General features: G+C 42.5%; 1 protein-coding gene across 3 annotated transcripts in view; it reads left to right on the plus strand.

Annotated features, from left to right (window-relative positions):
* Positions 1 to 24,925, plus strand: part of efr3a (EFR3 homolog A (S. cerevisiae)) — a 90,782-nt gene extending 65,857 nt beyond the window's left edge. For 2 of the 3 annotated variants that reach the window (XM_069170180.1, XM_069170178.1), the window contains exons 10-23: positions 2,144 to 2,311; positions 2,472 to 2,586; positions 4,502 to 4,553; positions 6,166 to 6,338; positions 6,438 to 6,513; positions 8,792 to 8,953; positions 11,989 to 12,120; positions 12,376 to 12,443; positions 13,845 to 13,972; positions 17,903 to 17,988; positions 18,081 to 18,129; positions 18,787 to 18,890; positions 18,979 to 19,028; positions 19,189 to 24,925. In XM_069170180.1, the coding sequence (XP_069026281.1) occupies positions 2,144 to 2,311; positions 2,472 to 2,586; positions 4,502 to 4,553; positions 6,166 to 6,338; positions 6,438 to 6,513; positions 8,792 to 8,953; positions 11,989 to 12,120; positions 12,376 to 12,443; positions 13,845 to 13,972; positions 17,903 to 17,988; positions 18,081 to 18,129; positions 18,787 to 18,890; positions 18,979 to 19,028; positions 19,189 to 19,294 (1,469 nt within the window). In that variant the 3' untranslated portion in view covers positions 19,295 to 24,925. The remainder of the gene's footprint in view (positions 1 to 2,143; positions 2,312 to 2,471; positions 2,587 to 4,501; positions 4,554 to 6,165; positions 6,339 to 6,437; positions 6,514 to 8,791; positions 8,954 to 11,988; positions 12,121 to 12,375; positions 12,444 to 13,844; positions 13,973 to 17,902; positions 17,989 to 18,080; positions 18,130 to 18,786; positions 18,891 to 18,978; positions 19,029 to 19,188) is intronic. The other variant, XM_069170179.1, reaches the window with a different exon arrangement.
* The last annotated feature ends 56 nt before the right edge of the window (positions 24,926 to 24,981 follow it).

Genomic DNA, 24,981 nt, shown 5'->3' on the forward strand with positions numbered 1-24,981 from the left:
TGAACTATAATATTTATAAAAAATAACTAATACTGCAAAATGTGTAATTTGTGTGAAGTTTTTGTGGAGAAAAGTACATAAAAAAAATAAAAAATGGTCACTTCTGTGGTTTTGACCACAAGGTGTTTTTTCTTTAATATATATATATATGAAAATATAATTTAAAGTGGTACACGACACACAAATGACCACACAAATCTGTTAATTTCATAAAGACAGGATTTATTATGAGATTCTATTTTTTTTTTTTTTACAGTGTACCTTCTCTACAGATTCTATATTTCAGTTTTTCTGGTCACTGATTTTTGCACAAACTTCAGCTGAGAGTTTGACTTCATGGGGGGGGGGGGGTTGTCAGACTTGCGTCGTGTCGTGATTGTGTAGCTGAGTGCCGGTGGTTTGTAGAATCGACGGTGTTACCGTCACCTCCGTAGATTAGATGTTAAATGTTCAGAAATCCTCGAGTCTTGCGATGATGGGGGGGGGAAAAAAGACCTTTTACACAATAGTTAGCCTAGCTTAGCACACAGACTGGAAACGGGTGGAAACCGCTAGCGAAAGTGAAGAATACACCTTTTACACAAACCCAACTTTAATGTTTAAAAGATTTTAATGTTGCATTTTCTCGATTTATTGAACGAGAGTGGTATTTACAGTCAAGATTTTAGTTTCATTTCAATTTCAGTTTTGGTGAATCATTTCATGTGTATTAATATCTACATTTTTTTAAACATTTAATTTTCTCAGAAGTATTTCAACACTTGTATTTATTTATGCTGCAGGCAGGCAGGATGAAGCAGTCGGCCTCGACTTGGTGATAATCTGAGGTGTTGCTTCCTGTGACAAAGTGAATTAGGACGGAGTCTGTTCCTGACCGCTTCGTTTTAAAATTGTCTCTGGAGTCTATCGAGAGTGTTGCGCATGGCTTTTAAAAGTCAACATTTATTTTTTTTAAATTCAGACCCACAAGAAGGCGTTTGAAGACATTTAAGTTCATATTTTTTCTAACTTTCCATTTAACTGTAAGTTTGCAGCCTGTCGGGAGGCGTTATAGGTAGACGGCACTTTATTCATCCCACCGGGGGAGAATTAATTTTTCTCACCTGTAAAAAAAGTGAGTCTGATTCGACAGGAGATTTTTGCTGCAGGAGGCGGTTTAACTCCTTTTATCTGAGGTTTCAGGCGCCTTCATGAGACCTGAAAAAAAACCCACTAAAAACAAACAAACTCAGTTTATTACTGCTCATCACATCAAAACTTAAATTAATCAGTTATTTCTTAATTGAAGAATCAATTATTTTCTGCCATGTATCAGCTTCCAAGTCAGAAACTATCAAGAAAATGTATACGTAAATATTAGTAAATTTGCATATTTAACAAGTAATTTTAGAACTACTGATTATCTTCCATTCTTCAATCGCTATGGCTGGAAAAAAAAAACCGCATAAACTGCTTTTTAACGTGGTGTTTAACAGCGTGCACTGCAGAAAACTCTCACTCATATTCAATGGATGTATTTCTTCGGAAACGTCCAATGAAAAAATTTCACTCAATTAAATTATTTAGTCTGATTTTTAATGAAGCAGAGTTGTCGATTTTTCTTTAAACCTCTTAAACTCGACTGATCCGCCAGTTGGAAAATTAGTTTCCAAAGAGTCGTCGGGGTTCAATTTGCGGAAATGAAAATGAAAAAATGTGGCACGAGACATCCAGAATGTTTTTGAGAATTCTTAAAGCTTCAGTAAAGAACTTTATACGATACTGACGGACACGGCGAAGAGCTTGAAGTGGCTTCCTTGGAAATAAAAGTGGGAAACCGGGTGTCTGGCGGTTTATAAGGAAAACAACGTTTAAAAAAAATTAAACAAATAAAATTGTTGACGAATTTTCTTCGCTGCTTCACAGCTAAGGGGACGTCTTTCTGCTCTTAGCGGTTAAACACCCTTCCGATGGACATGTCAACGGCGGTATTTTAGAGGAAAAAAGTTCATTTCTTGTGCATTCATTTCTCACGTACTCTAAATTCAAGTGTCCTTTAATTTAACCGCAAAAAAAAAAAAAACGACCCGCTACCAAGAAACGACCCCTTTTTAAATTCGCGCCCATAAACGTGCTGGGATTGGTCCCGTGTGTGCGACGGCAGGTCCCACGGTGCTGGAGGTGTTCAACACTCTGCTCAAACACCTGAGGATGAGCGTGGACTTCGAGCTGGGCGAGAGCTCGAGGAGAAACTCCAACGTCAGCACGTCGTCGGCCCGCGGCAAAGAGAGCGAAGAGCGGATCGTCCAGAACGCCATCATCCAGACCATCGGTACGACGGTGGTTTCTTTCTTTTGTTTGTTTTGCTTTTTCCCCGTCTTATGCACACCGTAAACATGAAGCACGGAGGAGGGAGGAATGTGTTGTTGTTGTTGTTGTTTTGGTTTTTTTTAAGTCTAAGCTGTGACTCATCCCTCGCCTCGTCCTGCCAGGCTTTTTCGGTGGAAACCTGCCAGACTACCAGCGAGCCGAAGTCATGATGTTCATCATGGGCAAAGTGCCCGTGTTCGGGACCCCCTGCCACACCTTGGACACCGTCAAGATTGGGTGAGTCACACATTCGTTAGCCGAGGACCTCGGGGGTCCCCCGTCCCCCTCCCCTCTCCCGCCTCCCCCTCCCCCCCCTCCAACACACACACACACACACGCTGCATATAAACCCTCCAGCAGAGAGAAGAGACGCTTTGGCTCCAAACCGTCTTTTTTTTTTTTCCACGGTTGGCACACGGAGCACAAAACACAAGAGCACCATGAGGTGTTGTTTTTTTTTATCTCGCCACCGGGAGTCCTCCTGAAAGACTGAGAGTAACGCGTCCTACCAAACGAAAGCGCAAATCTTGGGATAAACAGAAGGGGGCGGGGCTTACCCTAACCCGGGGGGGTGGGGTGGGGGTTACTCGCTTTTACAGCCTCCCGTGGCCATTTGAGGAACTGCAGTTTTTTTTTTCACTTCAGCGTAGCTACATTCTGAAACGCGGAGGTTGCCGTTCGGTTTGTTATTAGTGAATGAAATCATACACAGAAATCCAGATTAATACGCACATCAGTGGATTGAAGGATGTGTTAAATCCTGATATCACATCTTATCAGATTGCTCTGAACTCGCCTCCATAAAAATGGAAACCTTTATTTATTACTGGATTCTTTTTTCCGCTGACCTGAAACTTCATTCATCTTCATATGCAACTCGGGTTTTTTTTAGCTACAGCTTGTTGTTGTTCCTTTGTGGGCTTTAAACACATTCAAATGTGCCACCTCCTCGCTGGGTCTTAAACATGGAAGGATTTCAGCATTTGCTCACATTGTCAATCAATCGGCAAAAGCGATGACGTGACATTTCGATTGCGATTGCGTGTTGCATTTTGCATCTTTTTTTAGAATTTTTCTATTTTGCAAAAAGCTGAAAAACATTCAGATTTTTTTTTTACAAAGATAACAAACGCTTTTTTTTTCAGTGCAGCAAAAGAAGAAGAAGAAAAAAAAAAAAAAAAAAAAAAAAGCCAGCGGGTTTATTTAAAGCCTCGATAATGTTAAAAGTTCACACACACTCCTACAAGGCGCAAGGTTGACATCCAACTTTACTGCAGGTGAGCTTCCTGCCAAGTGAAAAACCTGAAACAGTGGAGTCACAGTCGGGTTCAGGCAGCAGTGTGCAGCGAAGGAACACACACACACACACACACATACACACACTGTTCTTCATCCAAAGTGAATTGTATCTTAATCTGTCCTCGCTTCACCTGCTGGACGCCCCGCGGCGGACTCCCGGGTCACCGAGACGAAGGGAGAAAAAAAATAAACTGCGAAAAGAAAAAAAACAAGCTAATCCCCGAGGCCTCAGGAGTGCAAGAACAGATAATCCCAAATCAAATGAACACTGTCCTCCTCTTCCTCCTCTTCCTCCTCCTCTCTCTCTTCTCCTTTTTGGGTAATTGCCAGAGGAGAGAAATGTGACTCTGCAAGCTTGTTGGTGTTACCGAGTTGAGACATGAAGTTGACACCATTTTTTTTTTTTTTTTCTTTGCTGGAATTTAACCCCAAAATAAATATCTGCATTCGGGCAGGAAATGAAGTATATATATATATTTACATATATATATATATATATATATATTTACATATAGCATTGAGAATCTAAAGGATTGCCTGATATTTTTTTTTTTTAAAGGTGAATTTCAGCTCTAAATCAGCCAGTTTGATTCACAATCCTGTTCACGTTTACGCTGAAAACAATCAATCATGCTGCTAGTTTAATTATATTTCATGTACTGTAAAAGAAAAAGATGTAACGTTAACGTTTATGGCATATATGCTGTAGGGAACAGCTTATTTTGACGAAGACGCATGTACCTGCTTCACTTGCTGCTAAAGACGTGTTTGGAAATGTGACTTGTGTTTGAATTTGATAAAAGAGGACAAATGTCTCTTTTTTTTTTAATCTTTTTTTTGGGGGGTGTCTCAGGCATCAGGGTACCAAGCGGATCCAGACCATGCTGCTCAGCTCCCTCATCATGGTGAGTCCTTAAACTCCTCCGTACTCGTCCAATAGGCATAAAAACATCTTATTAGCGCGGTGATTTATCAGCTGTTTGAAGAGTTACTTTCATTAATTCATTGAGTTATTCGTTCCCGACTGTTTTTACTGCGTCGAAATGAGACCTTCGGTTGGATTTAAACACGTTTACCTTCACGCGTTAATAGAGCGCTGTCATGGTTACCGGTCACGTGACCACGACTGACATTTGACTTCAATCACATCGCTTGTGGCCAAATCACATTATTTAAAAATTCAAATAAATTACCCCAAAAAAATGAAACGAAGCAGTTGCTTCTAAAATAATATGACAACATTTTTTAAAGTGTTTTATTGCAGCTCATTTTTATTTAATCAAATAAAATATTCAAAATAGCTCTTTTAAAAAAGTATTTTTTTGTTGTTGTTATCGTCGTCGTTGTTTAAAATATTCGTCCTGTATTTATTATCGGCCTTTTCACAGCTCGGGCTGTTTAGCGTTGAACACTTGAATTCTCCGCGAAGGCGTTTTCCTTCTCCTTCATTATCTGCTTCAGTAAGAGACTCTCGTCTCTCTGAGTCGAGGAGGCACAGGTGGCGCCAGCGGTGCAAGCGTGCGCACGCACACACACACACACACACACACACACACACACACACACACACACACACACACTTCTGTTGCCGCTGCATCCTCGTGCACGGCGGCGCTCCGTGCACGCTCTCGCAGCGCTTCATAACGTCCGTCTGTCCTCGACTCCCCTCGGCTCGCCACCACCTGCTTTCTCAGAGCAGCTGGAGGAGGGGTGAAAGGTCACAATATTTATAACACCATGCAGCTGCAGATGGGGCCCAGGCGACGTGAGGGGGGAGGGGGCAATAAGAGGAGTGTGTGTGTGTGTGTGTGTGTGTGTGTGTGTTGATGTGCATGCTGCAGACTGTCGGGGGGGGTGGGGGGAGGGTGGACCCTGCAGGTTTGAGAATTGCTGCTGCAGGCGGTTAATGTTAAGGAAGACAGCCGGGACTCTTTTTACTTAAACATCTCTATTTATGACACACAAATTTATGGTTCTTAGAAAGATCGTTGTGTTATGTCCAATTTGCAGAATTATATCAAATGCAGCAACACTTGTATCGCATCGTATCGTAATATTTCGTATCGTAATGTATCGTAAGTGAAACACAGATCGGGTGGGACGTCCAACCGGCCTTCGTTCCTCCCAGTTGTTCTCGTGTTGAACAAGTCCCAGCTCACAAATCCCAACCTGAACGCGCCACACTTGAAACCGTGTTTCACATGCCACTTGGCATGTGGCATGTGGCATGTGGCGGTCGTTGGTAGAAGGTCTCCTGCTGTTCACGCTGATCACAAACCATCACGTCTGAGTCCCGTCCGACACCGAGGGTCAACATTTGGACAGTTTCAGCTGCTCGTGAGCGGGTAACCTTTAAGCCCTGTCGAGGCGGTGTGTTGTTTTTCCCAGCGACACCCCCTACGGATGAATCGCATTATAGTGTGATGAGTCGGTTCTCACCCCTTTTCCCCCCTCCCCCCCCCCCCTTCCCCCTCCTCCCCTCTTTCATTTTTTATTTTTTTTATTTTTTTCCCTCAGGTGACCTCCGGCTTCAAGTCCAAGTCCATGGCAGCTGCGTTGCCTCCTCCCTTCCTGGACCCGCTCTTCTCCATCTCGCTGATGGAGGACAGCGAGCTGAGGCAGCTGGTGCTGGAGATCCTGCACAACATCATCGATCGCCACGACAACCGCGCCAAGCTACGCGGCATCAGGTACCGTCGTCGCCGGGATGCGCGCGCTATTAAGAGACTGAAAATTCACCACTAGGCGGGTTTTAACGGAGGCTTTTTGCGTCCGTCTCGATTTTGCAGAGTCATTCCTAATGTGGCGGCGCTGAAGATCAAAAGAGAGAAGATTTCCAAACAAGATGTCACCTTCATGAAGAAGGTAGAAAAAAATATGATTGTTATTTTACATATATATTGTTATAACCTAAAAGCGACTCTCCACTAAAAAAAACCCACAACTTCTGTTTGTCGCTCTTGTGGTTTGTTTTGATTGTTGTTGTTTTTAACAGCTCATAAAGCAACAACATTAACTGTACAATCAAAATATATGTTTTAAAATGTTTTTCATGATTTCTTTAAAATAGCAGCACGTTGACTCGGTCGCTGAAAAAGGTTTTAAATCAGCCAAACGGCTAAAGATGACGTATACAACGAATAATAGTGACCCACATCTGACGTTTTCAAACTTTTATACTTAAATCCGCTGCATGATAATGAGGGAATATTTATTTTCCAGAAGTTGCTGACACTCCTTAAAACAAATTCAAACACACGCTAGTTTTGTAGCGAAAAAAAATCGCTGTCGTAGCAGATCATTTTTTTCTTTTCTCATGCACGACAACAATTTCCAAGAAACCTTAAAAACAAATTCAAACCGAGACCAACTTTGCAGCGTTCAAAGAGAAGCATGTCGGTGTGAAAAAGTTTTGCAAATTATTGAGCTAACTGGCGGCTGAAGTATGTCGCCTTCAACAAAAGACAATTCGGGAAAAAAAGGAAAAAAGACGACATTTCTTGGAGGTTTTTTTTAGGTTTTTTTGTGTCTTTCAGAACATTTTAAGACAACGTAGCCTTTGCAAGCCTTCACATTTTCATTTAAGGAGCTTTTTTTTGGACCCCGACAGCTCGCCGTCAGACACATGACACCCCCCCCCGCCCCCCACCACCCCAAAAAAGAAAAGAAAAAAGAGGCCCACAGTTGTAATTATTCACCTGTGAATCACACCCGAGCGGCGACCTTTAGCCGCACGTCAAACACCGGGAAGAACGGCCGCGGGGCTGGAACCGTCGCGGGACGTTAACCTCCGCTCACTTTACCCACAATGCCGCCCAGCAGACGAAGCCCCCCCCCCACCGCCCCCCGCCCCCACCACCTCCCCCACCCACCCACCCACCACAGCCAGCTCTTATCTGCTGTCAGAGGTCATTTAACGGCATCTATTTGTTATTCATTAGCGGTGAATAGAAGTCATCGGCCTTCACTTTCCATTAAGCGCAACGTCAAGCGTATATGAAATGCAGGATCCCGGCGTCCGGAAGCGTTTTATTTAATTTCTTTTACTATTATAAAGACCATCACCGGCAGCAGAAGCCTCCGACACAGTGGGATATTTTTAGGCTCGGTTTAATAGGATTAATCTTTTCATTGGCATTTTCCATTTGCATTTTCACAGAACAATAACTGTTTTCGTTGATATCGGAGTGGAGCTGCGGTGGAAGTAGCGTCAGAAATGTGGCATTATCAAAAAATAGGGTGATTAATTGAGCATTTAGTGCGACGATTTTTATTTTTTTTTGGGGGGGGGAGTGACTCGCAACTTTTGGATCGTAAAATTAGTCCGATAATTTCTTATTCCTTATCTTATCTTGCCTGACCAACGGTCCAAAACCTCCAAAAATATTCAGTTTACTGTCACAGCAGATAAAGAAAGGCAATAAATCCCAACAGCAGGGAAGAAACATTTGCCATTCTTTTATTTTAATCAGTTTTTTTTCTTTTGGTTAATTCAACAAATATAAACAAATGGGCTGTATTAGTGCGTGAATATAGTTTAGTTGTGCACATTGGATGTCCTGAGTGTTGTACGTTTGATAGATCTTCTTCCTCCGAACCACAAAACTCCACTGTGGTCCAAAACCTATTAAAAAAATTAAAAGAAACACATCAGGGAGCCGCGCCGTCAAACTGCTGACATGTTCCTTCATTATGAAAAACACTGAGTGCAATTTACTCTGATTCAGTCCAACACACACACTAACACACACACTAACACACACAATGTCCTGCTGCCACAAATACTTGCCAGACCACCAACTGTGGATCAATCCACCGTAGAAAATAGTCCCCATAACAAAAATGTCCCAAAATGTCATTTTTTTGGGGACTTGAAGTAGAGGACGGTAAAAAACAGCAACTGATCTCCACCTGGTGACGAGCTGGAACATCTGCCAGCTGTTCGGCCGAGGATTTATTTTTTTTCTGGGTCGTGTTCAGAAAACCTTCATCGCTCAAAGCTGCCGTCGGAAAGGTCGAAGTTTCTTGTCGCGGTTGCGACCCGACAACCCGAAGACTGCAGATAGAAGAAGGCCAAAATGCAGCGTCTTTAATTTTCCCTTTTTCTTCTTCTTCCTCCGTCTTCCCTCCTCCCCCCTCGCAGCACGGCCAGCAGCTCTACCGTCACATCTACCTGGGCTGCAAAGAGGAAGACAACGTGCACAAAAACTTTGAGCTGCTCTTCACCACGCTGGCCATCCTGACCATCGAGCTGGCCAACGAGGAAGTGGTCATCGACCTGATCCGGCTCGCCATCGCCCTCCAGGTAAAACGGACCGCCGCGAGGTTTGACATTTTTGCAGCGTTCTCTAATTTGTTGCGTTTTGAAAGTTCGCCCGCGACGTAGGAAACCGGAGTCAGTCGAAAGGATCTGGCGTCCGTCTTCTCCAGCGTATTGCCAGTTTTCGTGAAACCGTAGATGCTTATTTTTCCTTTTTTTTTGAAGCACTCAAATTGCAGTTATGACACCGATTAGGAGCGTAAATGAACAAAAATACAGCTTTTTGGACAGAAGTGCCAACGTACAAATTGCATCTAATATTGCGAGGCTTATTATAAAGAATTGTGAATTTTAACAGGTGAAAAAGAGAATAAATAATAATACTTTTGTAATCACCATTAAATAATGAATGTGAAGGAAACTGAATCTACTGGATTTAGAAAGTCCTCCAAACTTCAACTTGAAAGATTAATCTGAATTTAGCACTTTAGAGTTCAGTGACAGTAAAACTAGACGGGTAATGAATGACCAGTAGAACACATTGAACTAAAGAACTGTCAGAAAGAAAAAGAAAAGGTTCAACTGTCTGGAGATCAGTTAAAGAAAGAAGAAAATGATGTATACTTTTGGAAAAAATGGATATGGAAACAACAAGGTGAGGCTGGAAAGACGCGAGGCGAGAAGAAAATAAGGAAATGATGGAGGTTGTAGTAAATGTTTTCCCCTGAACTGTAAAGAAAAAGCAGAAAGTCTCTTAAAATGGAAATACTAGAATTACAAGAAAGTCACTCCGTATGGAGAAAACACGCAGTTACTTTTGGTTTTTGAGGATTTGTGTTTAACCTTTTAAAAACATCTATTTTTTTTTTTAGGCCTCTGCTCGAAAATTGCATACCCATAATAAAAAGAGTATATCTGCAACCACAATAAAAAAAAATTATAAAAAAAAAATATGTATATTTTTAATAATAAAGGGGACACTTGTGAGATTTGTTCAGATGTGTAAATATCAATATATATGTCCATATTTTAATAATAGTTTTGCTAAGTCTCCTTGGCTTCGCATTGGGGGTCTCTCGGTCTTAGAGGGTTAAATACCGACAATAAAAAAATAAATTTAAAAAAAAAAGCTCTTCAAATCAACAATCCATACGATCGCTTTTTCAATCTCAAACGCGGACGGCGGCGTATTTGTTTTATTTTGAAGGCGTCGCCTTCAGCAGCCGAGTCCTTACCGCCGTCAGACCGGAGAGCGCACGGCGGTCCAACAAAAACCTCCCGAAGTGAGACGGAAGCGAAGTGTGAAGAGAAATCTGCACGCCGCCTCCGACACACACACCGGCTGCTTGCTCACGCATCACGCTGAGTTCTTGTCATTTCCAAATGTCACAGCGTTATAGTCAACAGGCATTCACACACACACACACACACACACACACACACACACACACACGAATGCACATGCGATTGTAGTACCATGTCCACCTTCACGGGGAGCGTCTTTTTAACGGTTTGGAACGACGTATAAGATTCCAGAGAGCATTTCACGAAAGCTGGAACCGTCGCGGCGTTGCGAGCTGAACTTCAGAAGGAGTCAGAGTTTGGATTTAAATGTTGTTGTTTTTTTATCTGTTTGGCATTTTGAGAAACTTCGGGATGCCTTTTTCCGAGTCCCTCCGGCTAATTGCGATCTCGCAACTACGATAATTCAAAGCAAAGTTACCGTTTTTTTGGTTTTCCTGCACTAACGCTGAAGACGTTACGGCACAAAGGAAGCCTTTCAGAACAAAACCGGGTTTTTAAACTTAGACTAACTCCCTTGTTTAAAGTCAGCGAGGCTCTTCAACCTCGGGCCACATGCTGGTCGACCAGAAACACGAGCAGGGGTTTATGGGAAATGTGGTCCGGTCGTGAGATTTAGATGAACGATCTGCATCAGGCTTATCATACAACATGTCTTACATTTCATTAGTGTGTGCAGCCTTACACTTTGTTTTTTGTGCATTCTTAATATGTTGAATTAGTATCATTTAAAAAGGTGTCACAGACTGTTTATGACTAGGACTCTTTTTTTTTTTTTCTTTTTTTTAAACCTGGTGAACTGACATTTGTCCTCCTATCTCTAAATTTACTTCAATTTCACTGTCAATGTTTGAAACCCAACTATGACCCGATATTAACTGAGAGGACATTTTGTGATCAAGTGGAGTCAACAAGCTACAAATAAAGCAAGAACAGCTCAAGTGAAACTCAAAGAAACCTGAAAGTGACGTAATGTGGATTGAATTCAGACGATTCGTTTCTTGTTCTACATTCTCCGATATATAATATAAGTCATAAATCATTGTAAACTCAATATATTTAAGGGTTTGTGCGGCCGACAGGACAAAACAAGACTTTTTTTTTTTTTTTACAATTTGTGGACAATTCACAGATTGATCAGACTTGGTGAGGGGAAAATAATAAACATGAGTTGCAGCCTTGGTGCGAACACAGCAGCAGATTAGATATAGATAGATATACATAGATTGACATGACGACCAACACCTCATCGTGATTTCAACAGACGACCACAGAAATATACCACGGCCATGCGGCGCATCATATTCAGCGCGCCGTGCCTTGCTGCAACACCCCGGGGTCGTTCCCTTGACAACGACCTTTTTTTTTTACTGACAGTGTGAGAACGCAATCAAACAGCAGACACTCCTCCCTGCAACCTTTAAGGGTCGCGAGGAAATCCTCCCGCATGCTGTCATCCCCTGTACACGGATTAAAGCCCGACCACGCCTTTCAACGTGATGTGATTTATTATAATAATGATAATATTTTAAAAAGACGCATCAAGAGGAGTTTGGGTCGTAGCATGTGATGAAATACTACAAAGTAGTTGCTGCTTGTAAATTGTTCGTTCTCGAAGATCGTTATGAAAAAGTGTGGCAACATTTTTTGAAAGATAGAAACTCGGCGGATGCGCAGATAATCTTTGAGTCTTGATTAAAAAAAAATCTCCACAGATGAACATTACAAGCCTTTTTTTTGTTGTTGTTGTTGTTTTTTTGGGGGACGGTTTTCTGCAGGACATGGCTCTGGCCAACGAGGAGAACATGCCCATGTTCATTCGCTGTGGCATCATGGCGCTGGTGGCGGCGTACCTCAACTTCCTGAGCCAGATGATCGCCAACCCGTCTTTCTGTCAGCACATCAACAAGGTGAGGAGCATCATCGACCTCGCTGTGACATTAACAAACATCCCAGCTGTTGGTCTTTAATCCCAGTTTGCTCTGCATTCATTGTCGTTCTTCTTTCTTTACCTGCCGGGCAGCAAAACAATCATCGGTCAATCAATATGCTGACGATGCGCCGCTGTTTTTGTCTTTTTAGACCCCAGTTTGTCGTCGTAGTTCTTCTCGTTCTTCTTTATTTACCTCCCGTAAAGTCTGATGTTTCTGTCACTCTCTCTTCAGGTTATTGAATTAAGGAGCTTGGACGCCCCGTACCTCCTCCCAGAACACATCTTCAGAGACAAGTGTCCGTAAGTATCCACTACAGATTGGAGGTTCAATTTTTAAACGTTTATAAAGACACAAATAATTAGTTTGCTTGAGTGGAGGCTCATTTATCACCTTTCAGATGCCCAAATCTTAACTAACAACCCGACAAACTACAACCTTAAACTAGAAGTACCTCTTCGCTGTTGTGTGCCTTCGTCAAAACAGTCCGGGGGGAATTTGTTTTTGAGCTTTTTCGTCTTCATATTGAAAATATTTCAACAGCTACAGTTTGTTTGAGGAATTTAAGCTTCATTAGAAAAAAATCTGAGTCGATGTATGTCCTCGGTAAGAGGCGGTGTGATGCCAGTCAAACATGGTCGTCCTCAGATTTACCCCACAGCACAATCTGCTTCTTTCTTTTCAGTTTTCTCTTTGTAACGCTCTCCAAACTTCCCGGTTTAGATTTTCAAAATTCTCTCTTCTCTCATACATAAACAGTATTTTGATCTCTATATGCTTTTTGATTTGAACACCATGAACAAAAAGCAATCCACAGACATTTTTCAAACAACTCGAGCCCTGAAGTGTTGTTTGTGAGAAAGCTTCTTATTCCAAATGTTCACAAATTGAGATTAGAGTCACTGCCAATCCGAAATATCTCAGAAAATAAAAGAAAGGAGCTGTGCGGTACGCCTGAGGTGAGATTGTTGGAGATTACTTTTCAAAATTAAGAGAAAAAAAAAACCACAAAAACGTGGAAGCTTAAAGCCGAAGGCGAGATAGAAAAATGACTTCTAGAAGATTCTGCTAAATCCGTAAACCTCTTGTTCATGTTTTAAATATTTTATATCAATGATTTTCCAGCCGCAAACATTGTCATTGCGACCGCGTTTGAAGTCCTTCAGCTGCCTGCAGCTGTCAAGAGATTTGAGGAAAAGGAGGAAGACACGAATGGTGACACGAGTCTTCCTCTACCCATAATCCCTTGCAGTATTCGATGATCTCCTGTACTGATTTTTGGCATCTTTGGTGTCGTCACCCGACACCTGCGGATGTCCGCACCTGGAAAACACCAGATGGGAAATCGCTCCCTGCAGTCGTTCTCGGCTCCGTCTACACCTCCGAAATCACCAGGCATCTGCTGATAAAAACCTGATTATGAGATTATGAAAAGCCGAGTCTATTTCTGAATTTAAATCTCCCCCCCCCCCCACCCACCCACACACCCCACTTTACAGTATCATCCTCTGTAGTGAAAGATACACGAGGTTTTGAAAAAGCGAAATTTGCAGCGCTTTAGAGAGCTTCGCGTAGATTATCCGGACGTCCCAATTCGCCGCCAAATCATCCAAACATATTGTTTCTGGAGATGCGAACTTGTTGGAAAACGTAGTTTCAGTTTGTTTTTTTGTACTTTTTTTTTTTTTATTATTTCCTTACAGATTCCCCGAATCTTTGGACAAGGACGACAAACAGCTGCATTTCCAGACGGCCGACATGGCGGAGTGTCTGGCAGGACCGGGGTACAACGCGGAGAGACTGTCCATCCCGTACATCCCTCAGGTCACAGGTACGACCCGCCTGGTTTCACACAACGTAGCCTCTATTGATGCATATTAATGAAAGCAGTTTAACAGAAAATTGACCTTGCTTTTTTTTCCTCATTGGTCGATTCCTTACCCGTTCATCAGCCTCTTAAAATCAGCCTGACTCGGCCTTTTAAAGCGTCTTTCTCTGCAGCCAGCGATTTCTCAAACGTTATCCCAAATCATGTCTAGACTGAATTCTGGGGGGGAAACGTGTCGAAAAATGATGCTCAAAATAATCTGAAGTAGTCCGATTTAGTGCAACTCTGGAGCCATAAAAAAACGTGGCGCTTCTGTCACAGTGTGCAACATCGACCTGTATATGTTAAATAAAGGATTAAGAACAAGCTGAAATACAACAGAAGTGATACGTTGGAGCGATTTACAAGGAAAATTAAGACTCGAAGAAGTTATAAAGCAGTCAGATTAAAGGATTTGACGCGGATGTTGTTGACTGCTGTTATGCTGTTACATTTATTTTTTATTTCCCTGCCTTTCACACTCACAGCCCCCCCCCCCCACCCCCCCACCCCAGAACTGTTTGAAGATTTGCAGGATTAAGAGTTTTAGTTGTTCAGCGAACAGAAAATAAACTTTAAGAAAAAAATAATAAAGAAGACATTGTGTGATCAGCTTTGTTAGACTGAAGGCCGTCCCAGACTCTGTCCTTCAGCAAAACTTTCTTTAGAAACGATTAATCCTTCAAGATTAACGTCCCTTTCATTTTTAACATCTCATTTGGCAGTAAATCTTGAAATTTTATTCACATCCCCGAAAAAGGTAGATATTGTTTTGTTTTTTTCTTTACAAGCTTCCACTTGGAAAAAAAAAAAATCCAGGCTGAGATTAAGACGTGGCATTCGATTAACCTACATTTAGATTTTTCACTGAATCGAACTGCTAGCAGGGTGCGAGAGCTGCTGATTGCTTCGTCCTTGGTCTAACGAACGGTGTGCTTGTGTTTTTCTTCCCCTCTGTCATGCCTTCATGTCTCATCAGTGCTTTACACAGTAGGGAAAATCCTCCACAGGTGCAAGCAGAGGTCCAGAGGTAACCGTCTAGAGTAGAGCCGTAGACGAGTCCGCTGTGCAGCGACGTAGACGTAGTTACCTGCCGTTATAGTCGCCGTGGTTCAGCTCTGAATTCCGCCTCCGACGGTTTTGTTGAGGAGTTTCGAGGCGGCGACAAAGAGAGACCAGAAACTAACCGCAGTCAAACGAGGACGTTTTAAGAAATATTTCCAATTCTTACCGTCATTCTAAAAACACTGTTTAATAGTCGCTCGAAACTCTTTTGATTATTATTTACGTAATCTCACGACGTCGCAGTTTGAGCAGAGAAAGCTCCGAAGTCTGACAGCAACGGGTTTTTCCTCTGAGCAGCGGTTGGCAAAAAAAACAAAACAGCTTTTAGGCGCCCCCTACCGAACAAAGCGACGTATTGCAACCAGGTAGCAGTCAAAACAGTGGAAATAAGAAAAATAGCCGCATATTAATCGATTTTTATATATCTTCACGACTGTTCAAATATTCGAAAATCATGATCCATCCCTATTTTGGCGCTCGATCCATGCTTTTTTAAAAACTGAAAAAAAAAAATTTGAAAAATACTTAAAGATCCTCTCCAGACCATGTTTGGGTCATGCAATGCTCTCTGCTTTGTGTCTAATGTTTTTTTGTTTTGTTTTTTTCCACCAAAAGAAACTTATATTATCAAGTTATGAAGATTCTTGAAATCAAAGAATCCGGCAGTCAATTTTTTAAGGAAGTGTGATTTAAAACTTAAAATTAAGTGTCAAACTCTGCACAGTGAAGGTCAAACATCTGAGATAAGGAACGATAAGTAAAACATTTTTTTAAGTAGAGGAGGACTTTAAATTTGTACGACAGCGTTCTCTCTTTCAGATAATAAAACAGTAAAGATAAATTTTTCGCATAAACTTTCATAATGGCCGAAATTTTGAGTCAGTTAAAACACGACAAGATCCCACAAACCGAGCAGTGTAGATACCGTTCCATGAGGGCGGTAAGGCCAAAAAAAGTGAATCCTAGATTTATTCATACTGGTTTTTTTTGTTTTTTTTTCAATAAAATGATTTAATCATTTGTGTAACTATTTTGCCTGCATTGCGCTTGGACTTGGTCCGGTGAGTATATATATTACATGTAGATGGTGTAGACTGTCAGTACTGTAGTTTATCTATGTTGTTGTACTTAGTGGCGTTAATCTATAAATGTTGTCACCGTGTGGAGCTTAAATTTTCATCATAATAACTCCTGCCGAACGGAAAAGTGTCCTCAGTCTGCCCGAGCTCGTTTTGGGGTTAATGGCTGGTTTATCTGGGGGGATTAACGATATCCTGAAGCACTCGAAGCCACAGAGCGACGGGTTGAAGAGGGTTCAGCTCGTAGACTGGATACAAAAAAAATCGGAAAAGTGAAGCCGATGCGGAAGTGCCTTAAAGTGCAATACCACCGAGGGGCCAACAGGGGCTGCTCCGAAAAAACCTCCTCAGCTCTTCAAACAGCGACTTATGTTTCTTAAATTACAATTTCTCACTAGATTTTTCACTTAACTTGAAGACTCAAATTCATTGGTCTGTTATTTAACAGAAAATGAATTCTCATCTATTTTGATAATTGATTAATCGTTTTGAAGGTTGTTTTTTTTTGTTTTTCTTTCATGAAGGATGCTGATGTCGATCAAGAGACTTAACTTGAAATACTTAATCACGTGCCGCACTTCGTATTCGCTCCACAACCAGACTTGATCGTTACTGTAAACTGACACGTTTCCTGAGTTTCAGATTCTTTCTTCTGGTTTTTATGTTTTCAACAAAAAAAAAAACAGCCGATAATTCTGTTGTTGTTCTGTATTGTAGATGTGAGTGAGAACCAAATGTCCAAACTATAATAGAAGAGTCAGCACACAGCTCTCTCTTGCCTTCTCGGATACGTTCTCTCATTAGTGCCTCGAGGCCGGCTGCTGAGTCGTACCTGTTCAAAGTGCACAACGGAGGTCACTCCAACTCCCGCAAAACCGCAATTATAAAGTGCTCCTGCTCGCCGTTTCTCCTTTTTCTGTCCGTTTCCACGCTCCTCGTCTCGATCCGATACTTTTCCGACCCTTATCGCACGACCTCGGCGCCGGGGCTGCCGCTCGAAGTCGAGTCGGTAGCTGCGTTTCTTTGTTGTTTTCTTTATTTTTACCGGCACGGTGAAAAAAGACAGAGCCTCCGAATAGATTGCGGCTGTTTAGGAAATGTGAAGTTCGGCGCGTGGGAGTTGAGGTGTCACCGCTGTTCTCAAGTGGACGCTGTCGAGAACAATATAGAAGCTTCCTCAATGACAGCATGCAACCTTAATGAGAGTCTAAAAGGGATAAACGCATGTTTCTGTAACGTAAGAGCGGCTAATACGTGACGATCTGGCAGCTGACGAGAAACGTCTTCGTGGTCGCGTGAGCTATTTGACACTGACAACGCAAATAAACGCCCCCGTCGATGATGCGTCATTTTGTGTTTTGTACTTCACCCAACGAGTCAGCAATTCTCGCTGAAGAGACAGCCGGAAGGGGGAAAAAAAACAAAAAAACTTTTTAACAGGAAGAAACGTCCAACAAAAACAGACTCGGAGGCGGTCGGTCGTCAACCTCGACCGGGTCGGAGTGAGAGGAGAGCAGTGAGAGAAAAGAACAGTATAGAAAAACGAAAAAGACACGTAGAAACGTGCTCCTGGAGTTTCCCGTTGTGCTGTCGTGTACACAAAAAGTTCTATGTCTATAAATGTATAGCTTTATCACCATTTTATATATATGTATGTATGTATGTATGTATGTATGTATGTATGTATATATATGTATATATGGATTAAACTGTGGTATAAAATCTCCGGTTGGAACTTGTCCCCATGCAGATGAAGACCGGCTGACCAGGAGGAAGAGTTTCGTGGACACAATCTCCCTCCAGGTGGACATCATGTCCAACAGCCTCCCGGACAAGGTCAGTTCACCTTCGGTTTCCGTTGCCGAGTCAGATTTCGCAGCAGGCTGACGTCTCCTTTTTTTTTTTGCTCTTTGTGTTTCCGTCCGCAGTCCCAGCTGGCCGAGGAGATCACGTTTGAGACCCTGAAGAAGGCCATCGGTAAGATCATTTTTACATCCAGTCTGTCCTCATCTTCCTGCGAAGCGTCTCCCGGAACACAAACGAAATTATACTTGTCAAGAGGAGCTCCATCGTCCTTTAAACCGGAGTCTCTCTGACAAGAAGCCAAGATGTTGACGATAATGTTTTATGAATTGTAAAGATTTACTGCCTGTCGTACCGAGGCTGGAAAAAAAATCTGATGTTATCGTCTTAATCTTTACAACACGTCCAAATTTATTTTTTTTACCGTTTTGCTCATAAAGAAATTAAATATCTGACACCAACATGTAGTGTTTGACTTCTAATAAACTCGGTTTATATTGTGAGAGTTCTGTGAATAAACATCCATAAATCTGCCTAGAAATGCTCTAAAAAAAAACAGGCTTCAGAACCTGCTTTAAAAATACCACGTTTTAAAGTTGTTGTGAGTGTCACAGTCATCCAGTTGCAGTCGTCTGTATGTTTCGTGGGTACACTACAAACGGGAAGTGCTGACGGCTAATTCAGCACACTTTTAAAGGCTAAGATCAAGAAGCTCAGGAGGGAAAACCAGGACCAAGTGTAAAATTGCACATTGAGCAAAATATATTGGATTGCACTGAACGTGCGGAAATAAAACGTGGGTTTAACTTTGGTCGTTTTGTTTGTTTCCAGATACGACCGGTTTGGAGGAGCAGGAGAGGGAGAAGAGGCGTCAGGTGATGGAGAAGTTCCAGAAAGCTCCGTTTGAGGAGATCGCTGCCCACTGCGAGTCCAAGGTAAAAAAAAATCAAATAAAAAAACAACAACATCTCAAACATAAAAACAAGTAAACTCCTGCTTACTTTAAACCTTGCACTCTCCCAGGCAAACATGTTGCACGACCGGCTGGCACAAATCTTCGAACTTACAATCCGGTAAGTCCTTTTTTCTTATTTTTTTTTACATTTTTTTATTCATAAATAGAGATTTTCCTCGTTACGCTCGTCGTTTTCAAAGATCAGTATCACAGAAAAAAAAAGACAAAGTTTCTCCCAGCCACTTAACACAACTAGTTTTTTTGTTCCACTTCGCCAGGCCTCCTCCCAGCCCGTCCGGAGTGGTGTCCATCTCGGCGGGACACACCCAGCACCAGTCCGTCCCCGTCTACGAGATGAAGTTTCCAGACTTGTGCGTCTACTGAACGCGCCGCAGACGCGAAACACTCCCGCGATCCACAAAAAAACAAATAATAATCATAATTTTTTTTTTTTAAAAACCGCTTAGAAAGAACGACACAATCACAAACTGTATTCCAGTTTCCTCGATTCAACCAGCACCAAAAGACAATCAGGGACATCGAATGCAGCAAAACACTCATTTTGTAGAAACTCTGAGACGTAGTTTAAAATCCGTACAAGTTCAAATAATACTTCAAAAACCCTCTTCGGCCTCGCTTTGCTGCTCCACTCCGAACGCTTTGATCCTTAATCGGGTTTCAAATCGGATCTAAATGAACCCGTTTGCTGCACCGAACTAAACTAAAACTTTTGAGTCACCGAGAACAAAAAAAACCGAAACGACACAAACCGCTTCCTCTCCGAGATTTCTGTATAACCGACGCCGAATCTAACGTCGCTTCTCCGTTCCAGTCGCTTGCTTTCGATTCGCACCTTGTACATAAACGCTCTGGTCTGAAAACCGAGCTCTCTTAGAAACGGCTAAAACCAGCTGCAGGCCTAAACGGCTTAAAGCTGACTTTAGCCTCAATGCTACCGCCTCTTAACGAGTATCTGCTCTCTTGCTTTCATCAGTAGGCGTCAGTGCGGTCACAAATTTGTAGAGATGTACTATTTAGTAGCTGTCGGCTCAAAAAAAAAAAAAACCTGAAGTAACTTCAGCGGTGTTTAGGAGGCAGTTTGGTTGTTGTTTTTTAGGCTCACGGCTGCACGGCTGCTCCGTCTTATCTTCGGTTTTCGCTGTTGAATCTTTATTGTTTGAAGGTTGAAAAGCTTCAGAAACGACTGATTTTAACTACCTAAAAAAAAAAAAAGTCAGCTTGGCAAAGAGACTCGAGCTGAAGAGAGTCCGGTCGGGCAGCAGGAACGGCTCCTGCTTGGTGATTCACTCGTTTGCTTCAGACGTTGCGTTCAGGGGCTCTTCAAAAAACGTCAACTATTCAGACTTTGGTAATAATAAACGGCGAAAACGCTCAAACTATTTTATTTTACGAAACATAGATCTAATCTCCGCGTGCAAAAAGCGACACGCGTGGGCGACCGCTTTAAAGAAAATGTCTTTTTTTGGCCAGCCGTGATTCGGTCCCGTTTCCCGTTTGGAAACGTCTTCATCTGAAAACGGCCGAATGTTGACGGGAGCCAGAAATCCTGCGCGGAGCCACATGGACACTTTCATCCCAAAAGAAGGAGACGACCATCGAAGTGAACACATTCATATTAATAAGGCCTCTCGAGCCGCTCTGGTACAAAGCAGTGACTTTTTTTCTTTTCGAAAGGATTTAATCGTCTGTAGGTTTTTATTCAACGGCGGCCGCGCGGTCGTGTTTTTGTTTCCGTCGGAGCCGCGGGAGGCGTTTTTTTTGGGGGGGGGATGATCTGCTTCGCATCGGGCCGCAGCTGTGATCCGTAACAGCAGATGGTTATCGGGTTGTTTTTTTTCCTTCTTCCTCTGATCTGAGCTCGGTGTGGGAAGTAAATCCCTCCAGCTGGAGGAAAGATACCGGCTGCCTCCGTTCGGACCGAGCAGCTGTTCCGAGTCACGTCGCGGCCTCGGCGGCGTGAAGGTCTTGAGACTCCAGCGGGTTTGAGAGTACGTGGGAGAGAGGAAACGGTCCTCCGGCTCCTCGTCTGGCCTTTTTAAAGAACTCGGATTCGCGTCGCGTTTTAACATCGACGGTCAACGACGGAGAAACAAGACGGGGGGGTAGAGGGGGGGGGAACCGAACGTAAGAGACGATTGTTGTTCGGGATGTTTTCTTCCTGTTTTCGGATGTCTCGGGTGGTTTTTGTTCAAAGTCGTCGGTCGCTTGGTTCCTGAATGAGAAACGTTGGCTAACGTGGACTTTAAAAAAAAATATATATATATATATATATATAAGGCAAGTCGACGGTCATGTGATCAACGGAGGGAGCAGGAAGCTTTCCCGCTGGCTGCGATTCCTTTACGCAGCGTTCGCCTGGCAAGCAGAGCGACCAAAATAACGGTATTTGGAGATTCATCCTGGTTTGTAATCACAAAGTCTTCTCCTGAATATCTGCCGTTATAAAATTTCAATTTCTTCTTTATGAGCTTTTTTTTTTTTTTTGCCGCGACGCACCGTCAACGTCTCCGAAAAGCTTTCGCGGAGCGTGAATGATGGTCGGTTCGCGAAGGAGGAGCAGCGCACCCGAACGCGTCCCGAACCTCGACGGCACATTCGCACGCGTCGCGCGAGCCGATCGGTCGATTTAGCTCGTAGATACGATCGCGGAAGGAAACCCGAAAACGTTCAAACCGACTCGACCCCGGCGAAAGGTCGCCCGGCTCGGAGGTCGAGTTTCCAAAGTTCAGCGCGGAGAGCCGTTAACGCCGGCGTCGACTCGAGGTTTGTTTAGGTTTAGGAGCTGTGACGTTGTTTCTCGGCTCGCGCATTTTTGCCGCGCTCTTCCGAACATCTAAAGGCCGGCGATCAAACGTCGACCCGGAGTACGAATCCCGACACAGACTTGCATGTTAATAGGAGAGCGTGACGCCGAGTCCTCCTCTGTTTTAAATGTGATGTGTAAATCGGTGTATTGGCTTAAAAAGAAAAAAAAGGTTTATTAAAGTGTCGATGTCCTGGATTTTTGAAAATGAAAATTACAAATGAAAGAAAAAAAAATGTGTCTTTGATGTTAAAACCTGATGCATTATCTGCGCTGCATAACGTCTTAGCTTTAAACACAGACTCTTCGTGACTTAATATAGTATCATATAGCTTTTTAAAAACATGCATTGTGTGAACTATAACTGCATGATTTCTTAAACCTGCTGCGCGGAACTTTTTTCCGCCCCCTGCTGCCGGGGAGAGGAATTACAACAACAACAACAACAACAAAAAACACGGTCGACACGTGCTTACGGGTTCCAACGTCGACGACTGAATTGTGTTGAGCGTCGCAACCGCGGCAAAATTGCTTTCGCGATGAGCGTTTCTTGCGTTCACTCAATCGAGTCAGCACGGCGCTAAACCGGGCTGATGTCCGCAGCGCACAAAGCTCCGCCCACAGCGCACAAAGCTCCGCCCACAGCGCAATGCTCGCCGGACACCAGAATTTTGAAAGTCAACCGAGAAAACTGATTGGTCTGTCGCCGATCGGTTTAACCGACATTGCAGCGGGCTCGTTTAGCTTAAACCCATTTTGAACGTAAAAGTTCGGCACCGCAGGTTTAACATCTCACCGTTGAACCCCTCGACGGGGCCGCTGGGAAATTATGCTGAGGAAAAACAAAAACAAAAAAAAAACACCTAAACAAGTCGTTTCATCGACCGGATCTTAAAAATCGGACTTTTTCTTCTAACGGATGATAAACGAGCCAGCACAGCGGGAACGCCGCTGATTTTAGTTTGAAGAGAAAGTTTGTATTTTCGCGGGCGGACGACTCGTCGGTTTAGACGTGGCTGGAATACACGGTGACTTCCCTCTTACGAATGTGTCATTACATCAGTATATCATATATTTTTGTACATTTTATGCATCCTTGTGTCGTTGAATTGTTGCCTGGTAGAGATTTGGGAGATTTCATTCTTGAAGACGGACGCTGAACTCTTCGCATTCATTTAGTTTTGTCGTCGTTTACCGCGACGCTGACGGTTCAGGGTTTCAATGGGATCGTGCAGTTCTTATCGGTGCGGGGAAAAACTCTCACGTGAAAGTTTTTTTTTTTTTATTGTAGAATCTATTATATTCAAATAATATGAAAAATGAATGAATATTGTATCTATAGTCAGATGATGTGTTATTTTTGGATATTATAGGGAGGTGGAGTTAAATCAGTGCAACCGGCTCGTTTTAGCATTTCAATTTATTTTGTAGCTTTTGACCTTGAATCCGGCTCGGTCATCAGCAAAGCATTATTTCCGAAATTGTGATTTTTTTTTTTGGTCGAGAAGAATCAGCTCCAGATCCACAAAAATCCGTTTGTTTCAACGAGACTGAAACAAATCTTCCAAAAAGCTTCTTCGTCAACATCATACAGATGAAAACCGCTTCCTTCCTTTTATTCAAAATTCACTGCCACCAAACATTTTCAACAAATCACAGAAGAAAAAAAAAAGACACTTTTTCGATGCAGAACTCGCTTGAAATTGATCTTGTTTTCAAGTTTTCTACAGTATTAAAGGGATCCGATGATAATTGCAGAAGCAACGCTTTTAACGTCGCCAATTTGACAAATCCGAGTTTAAGGAAGTCCCCAAATTATGGGAAATGTTACGGGATTATCCTCCACGTGGAAGCGAGACAAAACATAATAAAAAGGATTGGAAAAAAAAAAAGCCATTAATATTGGCTTGTTTTCGTGTTGCGCAATCAATATCTTTAACCTGTAAAAAAAAAAATGAAAAGTCAGTATTAGAGCACGAGGACACATTTATAATGAAACAACACTTTAATCCATTGGGGCGTTTTTTTTCCCCGTGAATCTGGATCTGAATCTGAGTTGGAGGAACAAAAAACCAAAAAAAGATCTCTGAGCCGAGCTGGAGATGCAGAAATCAATCCGTCAAGATTCGTCATCCGAACAGCGGCAGCAGATGCATTTAAAATGAAATGCAGAGCGGTTTAATAACGATAAAATCTGACGTGGTGTTTGCACTTTGATCACTGTGTACATGGTACTATAGCAAGAATGAATCCGCACGGGGTTGTTTAGTGTTCGGTACAAATGGGTCCTTATTTCTATTGCTGGTGTTCGGTTTGTGAAACGTCGGGTGCGGCTGTTAAAAAGCGTCCCTCTCGACGGGTGAATGGAAGTCAATGAGGGAGTCTTAAAATGGAAAAAAAAAATGAAATGAAGACGATATCGGTAAATGGGGGTGAAATAATTTCACGATTGACCTGCCTTACTTTCAGTATGCTTGACACAAAAAAAAAAACTTACTTTAAAAAACAAAAAAAAATATCGACTTCTCTTCACCTTTTAAGACGGACTTTTTTTTTTCCAGTTTGCCAGCTGAAATCTGCAAAAATGTAAATGAACAACAACAACAAAAACAAAAAAAAACAGCTTCTGATGATGTTTTTTTTGTTGTTTTTTTTTTTTTTAAATGTTTGTGATGCAATGGTTTGTATTTTTTGTGCCAGTTTTAGAGGTTAAAAGGTGTCACGTCTGTGTTCGGCCTTCACAGTGACAAACTGCTAAAGCTTGGCTTTGATTTGAACCACTAGCCGACGCCGAGGCTCGGCTGCTGCTGTCGCGGGTTCACCAGACCGCGTGGGGTTTAAGACCCGCACGCCTTTTGAACTTTGGTTTTTTTTCCTTATTTCGCAATGATTATCTCATCGTTAGCTCGCTGCTTCATTTGGTTTTCTCCATAAATCACTTTCTTTGCTGATTGAAGATGGAAAATATCTCAACGTACTAAAAGAAAAATGTTCCAAGAGGACGTGATCAAACCTTTTGAATCAATGACAACCAATTATCAAATTTGACGGCTCCGTTAACGAACAAATCCTTGAACCGCCGCCGCAGCAGCAGCGGAGCCTCCGTGTTTTATTACAAAGCCTCTATTTAATAGAAAAATTGTGCATCGAGATTCATGTTAAAGAGACTAAAATAAAGTGTTTCTATCAAACCTGTGGATTTCTGACGTCTTTTATTTAGCGTCTGCTGTCTGAGGGGAGGACAGCC

This window comes from Embiotoca jacksoni, unplaced genomic scaffold (genome assembly GCF_022577435.1).
Source record: "Embiotoca jacksoni isolate LCO1_2020_lvr unplaced genomic scaffold, fEmbJac1.0.p SCAF_48, whole genome shotgun sequence".
NCBI classification, from domain to species: domain Eukaryota; kingdom Metazoa; phylum Chordata; class Actinopteri; family Embiotocidae; genus Embiotoca; species Embiotoca jacksoni.